At 33.9% G+C, this 13,445-nt stretch overlaps 1 protein-coding gene across 1 annotated transcript in view; it reads right to left on the bottom strand.

The window, feature by feature from the left end:
- The window catches only part of LOC143239249 (cholecystokinin receptor type A-like), a 38,528-nt gene extending 25,947 nt beyond the window's left edge, over positions 1-12,581 (bottom strand). The window contains exon 1 of the mRNA XM_076480156.1: positions 11,899-12,581. Coding sequence (XP_076336271.1) covers positions 11,899-12,313 — 415 coding nt within the window. The 5' untranslated portion in view covers positions 12,314-12,581. The remainder of the gene's footprint in view (positions 1-11,898) is intronic.
- Between the last annotated feature and the right edge of the window lie 864 nt (positions 12,582-13,445).

Raw genomic sequence — 13,445 nt, 5'->3', positions numbered from 1 at the left:
ACTCTCCACGTTCCTCACCACCTTTCACTTATGCCATCAGCTCTCCTCAGCACAGGTAAAGTGCAGTTAAATTTTCATTTATTGTTTTTTATTGCGTTATAGTTTTTGTGGTTGACTTTATGCATGTAAGTATTATTATACAGGTATAAATAAGCAATATTTGTACCAAAATGCTTCATAATGCGTAATTTTTGGAGGTCTGTAACGGATTAATTTAATTTACAGTATTTCTTATGGGAATAATTGATTCAGTTTTCGAACAGCCTTCTGGAACGGATTAAGTTCGAGAACCAAGGTACCACTGCATAAGCATTTTGTTTTAATTTAAAATATTTCTGTTTTTAGAAGTTTCGGACAGATTATATTCAGTTTTGATGACACTTCTAAATCGTCACTTAAGAAAAACAATGTCGCACTGGTCTAAATATAGCAACATATATAACTAATTCAGACTCCAGCAACCAATATGTCGTATATCATTAATTCAGTCTCTTCCTCCAAACTGGCCTGGCATGACTAGATGGTTAAGACACCCGACTCGTAACTTCAGGGTCGCGAATTCGAATCCTCGTCACACCAAACATTCGGCATACAACGTGTAGATAAAAGGTGTTATTTACGATAAGTTGCACTTGGATTGTTAGAAAGAAATCGTGTTTTGATATTAGTTGATTTGTATAACATACAAAGATTACTAATATAAAAGTTATTGTACCTTATTTAATTTATTCAAAATGTACTTAATGGTGGGTGTCCTGCATGGCCAAGCGTGTTAAGGCGTGCGACTCGTAATCCGAGGGTCGCGGGTTCGAATCCCCGTCGCGCCAAGCATGCTCGCTCTTTCAGCTGTGGGGGCGTTATAATGTGACGGTCAATCCACTATTCGTTGGTAAAAAAGTAGCCCAAGAGTTGGCGGTGGGTGGTGATGACTAGCTGCCTTCCTTCTAGTCTTACACTGCTAAATTAGGAACGGCTAGCACAGATAACCCTCGAGTAGCTTTGTGCGAAGTTCAAAAAACAAACAGAGTTAATGGTGGGAGTGTTAAAACGTGACGATCAATCTCACAATTCTTTGCTAAAAGAGTAGCCCAAGAGTTGACGGTGGGTGGTGATGACTAGCTGCCTTCCCTAGTGACTTTTCTTTAGTGCACTGCTAAATTATGGACGGCTAGCGCAGATAGCCCTTGTGTAGTTTTGCGCGAATTTCAAAACAAACCGAACCTTCCCTCAAACTAGTTTCAAACTGTATGAAATGAATGCTTATTGCTATTTAATATTTCAAAGCTGATAATTCTTATATTTGTCACTTTGTAATCCACCGTGTCACTCACTTTAGTCTTCCTAAAACAACTGTTTTATTCATTTCTCACAAACAATACTAGATCAAGTTATCTTGTATCTATAATGTTAAAAATAATGTCTCTCTGTAAAAGCTTACTTTTATACTACTTCGTATAGTTTTAGTTCATAGTGTAAAATGATAACGTTGTTCTTTTATCTCTATTTTTTCTGAGATATTATGCATTCATTAAGCAATTATATTAATTATAAAAATTATTTAGTAGTTAAGCTACTGAAGATTTATTACGCTATGTTAAAACGAGTTTGAATATACTAATCAGAAAACCACACCTGGGGTGGAATGCCATTTATCAGAACTGTGTTTCAACATTGTTTGACTTACGAAAGTAGTTTGAGGCACCAAAAATTGTTCGTTGGGAAGAACATTAAAGAATCCTTCCCGATGCAAGATATTTATATATTTATATCGTAAAAATATGTTCAAACCGGTGATTTGGCATTTCCAAATCGAGGATATCACTTTTAGCTAAAGGTATAAGAAAAAAAAGAAATGGCCCGGCATGGCCAAGCGTGTTAAGGCGTGCGACTCGTAATCTGAGGGTCGCGGGTTCGCCAAACATGCTCGCCCTTTCAGCTGTGGGGGCGTTATAATGTGACGGTCAATCCCACTATTTGTTGGTAAAAGAGTAGCCCAAGAGTTGGCGGTGGGTGGTGATGACTAGCTGCCTTCCCTCTAGTCTTATACTGCTAAATTAGGGACGACTAGCACAGATAGTCCTCGAGTAGCTTTATGCGAAATTCTAAAAACAAACAAACAAACAAATACTTATTTAGGATTAAGTTGGAATATTATAGGATTGTCCTGAAACTGATGTAACAAGTAGTACTTCAGTCCTGGAGGGTTAATTCAACGTTTTTCATCAGTTGTGAATTTACAAACACAACAGTTGTCCATGTGCTTCAAGCAAGTGCACTAAACACGATAAATAAGGATTTCTGTCTTGCACCTATAAATTATTTATTCAACCGTTATATATCTTAATTAGTTAACGAATTAAATGTGTATCCATGCTATTCCGTATGGAAAATACCAGTTAAGTTGCCGGAAGCTAGAAAACTGTCATCTTCCTGTATTAGATAGATTGAGGAAAACAGTAGGGGGGAAGGGAGCCCCTTAAACATCGCCATTTTAAGACGAAGTTCTTTTCCTTTGCAGTAGAAACTGCTTTGCATTGTTATTATCAGGTGATCGGATGAAGTTTGATCGGTATTGGAGACTTAAGGAGGTTTCGAACTAGTTTTAATACAGCCGTGAGCAAAATATTTTTTTTATATATTTTATAACAAATAAGGTCATTGTGATTAAAATAGAATAAAATACACTTAGTGTTATCGCACTGAGAAACGAGAAACATATGTTATATTAAACATCTACATTTGTAATTTTTATAATGAGATAGGTCCTATGGGCATTATGAACAATTCATTATAACAGCAAACAGTTTTTCAGGCATTTATTGAAAGACATGTAATTCAGCATTTCACCTGTCACAAAAAAACCTTACCAAAACGTATATAACGTCAAAATACGACATCAAGTTATTACAGCGTCTGAAACTTTATATCAATTCATACTAAACATTCATTACTTGGTTGGTTATTCTCATACACCAATAATTTATGCAAGAAGACGTGAAATGCTGTTGATAAGATTATTTATATAATCCATTGTATGTAATCCACCATGGTTTCATCCCAACATATCACTGTAAAAACCCGGAAACTCAGCTACAGTGTCTGATTCAGGGTCGTGGGTAGTAATTTTCTGCCTCAGTTCTTTCAGACAGTTCTCAAAAAGAATAAAATATGTAGAATGATGCCAGTTTACATATTTTCCATACCATTTAGTGTATTTGCTACAGGTTTGTCGCTTCTATAATTATCTAATGTTTTACTTGTTTTTTCTCTGATTGCTACTGTCCTCATGGTGAAGATAATTCTGTACAATTTCTACAGTGGACAGTAGAATTTTCATCCTGAAACAGAAATATATTGCCAAACCTTTCTCTAACACATGATAAAAAATATCGTCTTCTTGTGAAGCCTGTAGGAAGCAAAATTGCTGCTTTCCTGGAGGATATAAAGAGCAGATTTTTTCCACCATGATAAATAGCTGTCCAAAAATGTACTCCACCACCTTCTGTTCTTTCTCTCTGGAAAAGAGAGTCTTTCCTTATCTTTTCTCCAGACAAACAACGAATACGAATTCTACCATTAGCTTTAACAAGCCAGAAACAATATTTTTTCGTAAAGACATGCTACCAGAATCCTGTCCGTAAGTTGTCATGCTGTCTTGCCCAAATAACATTTTTACAGTGGTGAATTCTCTTTAATATCGGTTTGCAGATAGTCCTTCTTTCAAAATAACCTTATTTAATCAGTCAGTTCCTATTCACTGTTTGTCTGTGCATCATGGAATGAATGTGTTATGCCATTTTTGCAGTATAGTGTTGCAAGATTTCTTCTTTCGACTTTGATGTGCTAACCTGATCAAAACACATCATGGGCAGTAGTTTTCTAAGACTACCAGTAGACCTCCCTGAAACAACGTTTTATGTACGATAGTTCGGGCGACGTTTCAGGATTCTGGATACAGTACATTGGGTATAATCTATTGTTCTGACCATGTCAATTTTTCTTTATATTATTTCTGTACAGTCGAACAATTTGACGCCCTATGACTTCTGGCACGCATCATTACGTGTAATGGGATTACACCGCATTCCCAAAAGCTCATGTTGGATAATGCTTAAAGTGTCCTTGAACCCAGTATTAGAATGTTCTTTCAAATGATATCCCAGTCTTATGACAATCGAGCAGATGTAGATGCTCTCACACATTGGGCAGCAGAATCATAAATGGCACGTTAGTGTTGAGAGAAATGGATTTGATCTTTAAAATTGAAAAATAATCTTGAATTACCAATAAAGTTCTCAAAACACATTGAAAGTGAACCTGTGAAGAGATGCTATTGATTATGTTGTTTAATTTCTTCACGATTCCTCAGTGTGAGCCTGAATGTGGTAGAAAAAGCGTTAGTCGTAGCTTTGGTTTACTAGGATGGAGTAAATGTCAAACAATTTCTATGGTGATAGAATTTATAAAGTTTCTCTTTAAAGAAATAAATATGAATTACATCCAGCTCTGTCCATAAACAACTCTAGTTCATCTTACATATCAACTAAAAACATTTTAGAATTTTTTCTAAGTCAGTATCAACATGGTGGCTAACTCTTGTAAATGATTACTCAAAAGATATTGAATATTCTTAGTCAGTTCTCTTGATTTCATAGTTTTAGTTCTTTACAGCACGCAGATGATAAACTAGTTTTTCACGATTCCAATAACAAACTGTAATTTGTTAAAATGTTTAATATTCGATCACAGTCAAATAACTATTCTGTTATATCAGATTGTAATATTTTATAACACTTGTGAAGGAGATATTTTAGTTTTTAGTTTTTTACAAGTTATTCGTCATTAAACTTTGAACCAAACTAATAATAATTAGCTGAAAAACTACAGGATGTTCGGAAAGTCACTGTGCAGTTTTGTCTGTTAATAAATATATAAGTGCACAGTGACTTTCCGAACACCCTGTATACTGTAAGAACGTGTTTTCATTTCATAAATCACTTTTCTTTATTAAGAAGAATAATTTATCATACCATTTTAGAAATCTTGAAGCATCTATATTGTCTTAATCCATTGTTACAATATTCACTCACGTTCTTGGATACTTTCTTTTTAGTTTCGTCTTATATAATTCTTCTTTTTCAAACAACAGAAATAATTTAAAAGATAAAATTTCTTCATGGAATTCATCTCAATTTTGGAAAGTAAGACATATTTCTATTTTGTATTCAGATGATAATTATTGGCTCTTGTTGTATTATCACAACTGAAAAAATGAGAAATAAAGGCATCCAACTTAAATTGTCTATTAACTGTTGGGAGAAAAAATATTATGGCAAGAAATACTAATTAAGGTTTCTTTTTCTAAAACTTGAGAGTGATAAATATAGGACCTAAAGTTTGAATGCTAGAAAATATCCAATCTATATTTCCTTACACAGCTCTTCTTACATTTATATGAGATTATTACACGAAAGTTCAAGATAGTAAAGAATAAAAATGTATTTTTTATATTAGTGATTCATTATCTGACGATTTAATGTATTTACTCTTCTTTTCTTTTCATAACATACAAAAAATGCTCAAAAAAGTTTCGTTTCTATACTTCTAATTTGTGTATCTTTGTAGTTCACTTTTATTACTAAAACGTTTTATAGCTCAAAGTCCTTCTCACTGTTACATTTAGCGTACATCCATTGCCTGTCCTTCTTACCAGCTGTGGTAATCTAATAAACTCCAGTTACGCTCAAGGTTCATCGACTATTACAAAGGAGAGAATCTCTTCTTATTTCATTATTACAGAAAGTGACGAATGTCTTTTGTGATAAGAAGTTGATACGGAAAACAACGGAATGTCGCTTGTAACCAGAAAGGAGTGTCGATTTCGATGTTTTATTAAATCTCTGTTTTAGGTGTGTGGATTCGTCTTCTACCGTTTTATTTTATCTTTCCATATGTTTCATCTCTCTACCTCTTCCTGCTTCTTTTCATTAGTTTTAACCCACTTTCAGTTGATTTACCTATTTGTATCGTTTGTATCCATTTTTTCCTGTAATGTCCCAGCTTTGAATTCTTATAGTCGTGAGTCTCATTTCATCCTAATTTCCATACAACCAATTTCTTATCTTTTTCTGTTTCTATGATATCATCAAGCAGCTATCTTTAGTCTAAATCATGAAACTAACGTGTATTATGTAAATGTAAATTTGGTATTACCGTCTTCACCAATCTAGAGACTTTGCTGGTTTTGGCAATCTTGTTTGTAACGCTATTGTGATAGAGATTATCTGTACCTAGCACGTACTGTGAGTAGTGAATCATCTGGAACACAAAGTTATAGCCAAACTTTGCCCTAGCATATTGCAGAAATATCGTCTCAATGTTATGCTTGTAGAAAGTACCGTTGACGTTTTTCTGGAAAGAAGATAAGAACAGAAGATTTGACACCGTGACGAATAACTGCCCAAACATGTAATGCACCCCTCTTGTGTGTTCCCTTGGGAAAGGCAGTCTTCTTCCATGCATTATCTAAGCAAACAACGAAAGAAATCCTGCCATCAGCTTTACGGGATCATTCTGAAAAGATAACATGCTTTTAGTGTTCTAACTGTAAGATATCATGCTGTCTTGCCCAAATAACACGGTGACAGCGACAACGTATGTTTAACATCCGTTTGTAGATATCCCTTCTTTCAAAATAATTACTTTAATCAGTCAGATCATATTCACTGTTCTTCTGCACACCCTGTAATGAATATGTTCATGCCAGTCCTGTTATAAGGTGTTGCAAGGTTTGTTTCGACCTTGATGTGTACCTGACCTAAACACGGTCATTTCAGGCAATAGTTTATCGAAGTCTACCAATAAACTTTCTTGGAATAAACTTTCCTATATTTATTTGAATGACGTTTCAGGATTGTAGATACAGTGCACTGGGTGTGCCCTACTGTTCTGGCCATGTCCATTTGCTTCATTTTATTTCTGGACAGTCGAACAATTTGATGCGTTATAACTTTTGGCATGTGACGATGCATGACTTTACAAGTACAGTGAAATAGTTTGAAGAAAGTGATGACCTATTTCGGAAAAATTATACCAAACGCACACCTCATGTACAAAACAGGTGTCTTTATTATCTTATAAACACACGTTTAAAACAATTTATATAGATCAAAATAACAACTCATACATGTTTTTCCGATCATACGCTACCTTCTCTCTCACCACTCAGACATTTACTCAATAATCACTCCATGCAGTATACAATACCATTATTATAGAACAGTGAGGAAGCATTTTGACAAAGACTGTATAACCAGAGGCATATATCTTCCAAGCAAAATAACATAAATCTTTCAGTTACGAGATATTCAATTTTGTCGTTAAATATTTATCCTCACAGAATTGAACATTTGATGTCTGTATTTGTAATAGCTACAAAAACACGAAAACCTTCTCCAGACTTGTAAGAGTTTGCCGCATACACTAAATTGCTATTTCAATCCCCTAAAAGTTGTTTTTGACTGTTTATAAACAGGTAGCTGATGGAAACAAAGCCCAATTTAAGTTCAAATAACTGGTACAAAACTATTCTACCTTTTAATATAAGCTAGCTCTTCTTTTCATGTAATTATTAGTAAAATATATTTGCCTAGTTTATAGCTTCTCGGTTATTTTAATTCTTAATATATAGAATGAGATAAAAAATTTCTGCAGATCTATCCAATGTTTTCGTTATATTATACATTAATGGTTTCAGTTTCATTACCTCTCCATTTTACTGAGTCTTTATTCTCCCTGATTCGTTTAAAATGTGACTTTTTACTCTTTAAACTCTGGTTCTCAAAGACAAACTTGATTGTTAGTTAAACTATTCAAATATTATATTTTATTTGCACTCTCAATTAAAACTTAATTTGTTTTTCAGTCTATTAATAGCCAGGTGGACACTAATAACTCATAAGTTGCATATTTTTCTAATTCGAAATGCTTTTATTTTCAGTTTCTAGTTAGCTAGAATTAAACAACATGTGGTAATTTATTTGAAGCTAAAACACTTGAATAAAATATAGTTTGAAATAGATGAGCTGTCTTTGATGTTTACTCTATCGATTCAACATTTATTTATTTTCATTTGTGAGTGTGTGCATTACGTTCGTAATTCTTTTATTTTACATCTAAATAAAGTCCTCATTATTTGCTTATAATAATAAAATTGTGTTTTTCATAGAAATCTCAACCTATACACAGACCATAGTTTATAACGAAAGGTCAGTCTGTACAATTTTAGGCACACATATATTTTTATGAATAGTACATTTTATTACTGAACAGCGACTCACTCATGTGCCCGGCAATGGTCAGTTGCAAACTCTCTTTTTTTTTTTTAACCTCAAGATGACCTAGGGAGATAAAACTTTGTTTTCTGCTTTATTGGTAAGTGTTAATACCCATACCAGCCACTCTGAAATACATTTTTACTTCAAGTGGATTTCTCGTCGTCAAGAAGGACAATTTATATCCAATCAAATTATGTATGCCTTATGTAAGTATATGCATGTTAACATTCTACCATTTTGAAGCGCCACCTCATAACTTGAAATAAAATAATAACTAATTCTTCTCATTCGATTGCGGGCCTAGCATGCGTGTGAGGCGTGCGACTCGTAATCCGAGGGGCGCGGGTTCGCGCCCGCGTGGCGCTAAACATGCTCGCCCTCCCAGCCGTGGGGGTGTATAATGTGACGGTCAATCCCACTATTCGTTGGTAAAAGAGTAGCCCAAGAGTTGGCGGTGGGTGGTGATGACTAGCTGCCTTCCCTCTAGTCTTACACTGCTAAATTAGGGATGGCTAGCACAGATAGCCCTCGAGTAGCTTTGTGCGAAATTCCAAAAACAAACTCATTCGATTGCCGTTTATAACTTTTTATCGTTATTTATAAGGTAATTATGGCACAAAAGCTGAGAATGAATATTTTTGCGTTACACAAAATTGTTTTTTTCAATTAAAATATATAATGGCGTCCTATACCAAAAAAAAAAAACATTATGGAGAGCGAGAATTATAGATGTTTGTTTGCTAAGCCTAAGTCTAGCGTTGCATGATATAGTTGTATAATACACCATGATGGTAGTCTATCAAACAGATAATATTTCACGGTATTATTCCCTTATGCATATAATATATTACAGTTGCATACTATGATGCCGAACATTTAAAATGCTGTGCTACAGACAAGTGGTTTCTCATGAACTACTAGACTGTTACTAGAAAATAATCATTTCAGAAGTTACTATGCGCATATTTTATAATGGGTTACTACACGTATCTAATCTGTCATGGGTTATAATACACATATAATCTATCATGAATAGTTTAGTTACAAGCAGGCGGTTTTCTTACATTTCTATAAACAGGTAATCTCCACAGATTATGATACAGGCAGATAATCTGTCATCGATTGTTGTAGGCAGATAAACAGCCTTGTAGCGCTACACGTAGAATAACCTTTATTTCATTGCTTTATCTAAGTCATATTCTATAAACAGTTAGTGTAAGTACAAACATAAGCGTTCTGAAATTCCGAAAATTTATTATTGCTTGATATTCAAGTACTCCTTCCCAACTTTTATCCTTCTGTTTATTTTCTCCAATGATTTATTGCTGACAAATTTTGTCTTTTATTAGCATATTTATCATTAAATAGTAATTTTACTGTATTTGAAGTATAACTGTATATTAAATACATTAATTTTTAAATTACAGGATTGTCAAAGGCAAACTAGCCTTTTCAGGATATTCCACGATATCATAACATTCATTTGTCTATCTATTTTTTGTCGGTTTTGTTTTGCTTTTAGCGATTTACATAATGAAAAGTAAAATATTATTCTAATGAAAATTTCATAACAAGTTCACCCTTATTTATTGCTAAAAATAAAACAAAGTTTCTTTTAACTACAAATTCGTGCGTGAAGTCAGCTATTATATGCCACAAATAGTGATGACTGCTGTTTTATTACTGGTTTTGAAATATTTGGACAGGTGGTTAAGGCATTTGACTCGCAATTTGAGGGTCTCGGGTTCGAATCCCAGTCACACTAAACATGGTTAGACCCGGCATGGCCAAGTGATTAAGGCACTGAACTCGTAATTTTAGGGTCGTGGGTTCGACTCTCCGTTACACCAAATATGCTTGTCCTTTCAGCTGGGGGAGTGTTAAAAAGTTAGGGTCAATTCCACTATATGTTAGTAAACGAGTAGCTCAAGAGTCGGCGGTGGGTGATGATGACTAGCTGCCTTCTCTCTAGTCTTACTCTGCTAAACTAGGGACGGCTATTGCCAATAGCCTTCGTGTAGCTTTTCGCGAAACTGAAAAACCAAACCAAACATGTTCGCACTTTCAGTCATAGGAACGTTATTACGTTACAAATAATTTGAGTATTCGTTGGTAAAGTAGTAGCTCAAGAGTTGGTGGTTAGGAGTAGTTGTTTTACCTCTAGTCTTACATTGTTAAAATTTGAAGGCAAGCGTCGATACACTCAATATTTTTAAATTTCGTGTGAAGCTACACGAGGGCTATCTGCACTATCCATCCCTAATTTAGCAGTGTAAGACTAGAAGGAAGGCAGCTACTTAACACCATTGAAAAGGCGAGCATGTTTGGTAGGACAGCGATGCGAACCGGCGACCCTCCGATTAGGAGTCGCACACCTTAACCCATATGGCCATGCTGGGCCCTATCTTTTTAAATAAACAAGTTGAGCTATTTCTCAGCTTACTAACAGTTAGAAGGACTACAGGGTGTTCGGAAAGTCACTGCGCAGTTTTGTCTGTTAATAAATATATAAGTGCACAGTGACTTTCCGAACACCCTGTATAAACATCTAAACAGGATATAAATTGAATTGCTTGAGAGATGGCTCATACTTTCAAATAATTTCTATTTTAATTTTAAGTCCCAGAAAAAAATTAAAACATCTTTGGATACTGATGTAACTCAAATATATTTGACATTTGAGTATAAACGTGAATTCTAAAAATAGAAAGTTTCTAATAAAACTTGTAATGTGTGTACACTGTTACTGCTCCAGTCATTAAAACCTTTAAAAAATCAGGTAATTGTTGACAGACAGGTGAATATCAAACAATATAATAATATTAATGATACTAATCGTGCTGTTATTTTCATTCTTAAACCTTGAATGTAAAAGCAATCACTAACATTTCGGTTTATTGGAACTGAGTCATTTAATTTGTCGTTCATAACTAATTGCTCAGTACTAACACGGGGGTGTATATATTTGATATACATGAATGTGTTTCGAATCGTATAGAAGACAATAATGTGAATATGAAAGGGAACATAGTGGTTCTTAATTACTCATTGTTAATTGTGTTACTTTTTAAATGTAAATACATGGTGATGAACTTTTAATTAGGGTTTAAGAATGGAACTATAATTAACTTGCTACTGAAACAACGTGTTGAAAAGTTCCAATAGAATATCTTCTTCCTGGTTTTAGCGACGACGTTTCAGAAGAATTCAGTACAGAATTCAAAAACATAGAGCAAGCAGAAGTAGTTCATAGAAAACTGTTTAACGTGACTTAAAACTTTCTTTGAAACATAATGATAGAATTTTAAAAGAGAATTTTAAAGTTCTATTAGCATACGAGTAATATAAATACATTATAATTTTGTAATTTTTCACAAATCATACAGTTACAAATGACATGATAAATATTTATATTTCTAATACGTATTTCTTAAAGCTACTTTCCTCCTATTATCTAAGCTTTATAAATAATATCACCGAGTTGGAATTTTTAGTAAATCTTAAGATGTTTGCAAGTTACTAAGAACTAAATGCAATGAAAATAAATAACTTGAGTGCGTACCTTGAAGATATGGAATAAGTCGACACATGACGTCCCCGAAGATGAAATTTCTCAATAAACTTCCCACTAAAGTGAAGGGCATACAGAAAACTCCAAGAAGTAAATCGCTGACTGCCAAGTTCATGAGGAAAACGTTGGTCACCGTTCTCATCCTTTTGTTCTGGGTTAGGGTCACGATGACCAACACGTTGCCCAAAACGGCTAAGACGAATATCAAGAGATAAAAAGCAATTCGAACAAAATCGGCTGTTGACAAAGTATTCAATGTGATCAGAGTAGAAGAATCTGTTGTATTAATCACATCTGATATCGGAAGATAGTCATTGAAGTATTCTGATGTGTTATTTTGCAGGAAAGAGACGTTTACTGAAATGGTAGAAATATTTAAGTTGTCATTTATTTCAAAGACTTCCATGATCCGTTGTGTTATAAAACGTTAGAAAAATATTAATCGTAATAACAGGGAAGGAGAAAACGAGAAAATAACAATTATCTATTTGAGAATTACGAAATATTTTGAGGGCAAAAATTCAGCGTGAAAGTAAGTACAACCGTTTTTAATCGTCAATATTAACTATGTATTCTAGTATAATACGAAATATAAAGCGCAGATATAGGATAAGATAATGATAGGCTATTCTACTAAGACCTAAGTAATTTATCTTTTCCACATTTGTTCTAGCGATGTGCCAACAGAGCAATGAGACGAGATGGAGAAGATGAGTCGGTTTTAGTCTCGCAACGTGGATGCGCCTGATCGATGCGTAGTGTTGACCTATCACAATCAACTTAAAGTTATGGTAGCTTTTAATCTAGATATGTAACGTGGATTTCGCTGCAGCTTTCTGGTAGTTATATTTCATATCACCTTTAACATATAAAATAAGATATTTCATGATCAATACATTGTAATAATTCTACCTCAAAGAACGACATATTTTATTCCAAAGTTTAAAAAAAAACACTATCAGAAGAATCGTCATAACTTTTGTATTAAAACTACATCCAAGGAACATGAAAGCACTAAAATATTCTCGTTTCATATTATCGTAGTTCATTTCATAAACTCCTTATTTCTCACACAGCAGTCATGGAATATTGTCTTTGAAGGTATCCTTCAGCAAATAGTATTTATTTTACAGGACATGACGAACAATGAAAATTATGTTTCATATTTATTTGTGATACTTTTATGCTGACGTGTGGAGAAATGACTTTATATCACATGACTTATTTTTTACTTGAGACATTTTGACAGAAATGAATATAGAAACAATTAGTGATATGCATAAGTAAGATATATTATAAAGTACTGACTGGTAATCCAAGAATTTCATGAACTGTTTCCAATGAAAGACGAATTACCCCTTTTTTTCCAGTCATTTGGTGTTGAGAATCAGTACGCGCTATTTTTAGTGACGACTAAAATGCTTCAGACGAACAGATCTGTGTTTGCTATTTTTTCACCACTCAGAACGTATTGCAGTTAACGAAGTTAAAATGCTTCAATAAGAATCATCAAAACTAGGCCGAGTTTGTCTATTCAT

The sequence above is a fragment of the Tachypleus tridentatus genome, chromosome 13 (assembly GCF_004210375.1).
Source record: "Tachypleus tridentatus isolate NWPU-2018 chromosome 13, ASM421037v1, whole genome shotgun sequence".
NCBI classification, from domain to species: domain Eukaryota; kingdom Metazoa; phylum Arthropoda; class Merostomata; order Xiphosura; family Limulidae; genus Tachypleus; species Tachypleus tridentatus.
This window is presented reverse-complemented; position numbering and strand designations above follow the sequence as displayed.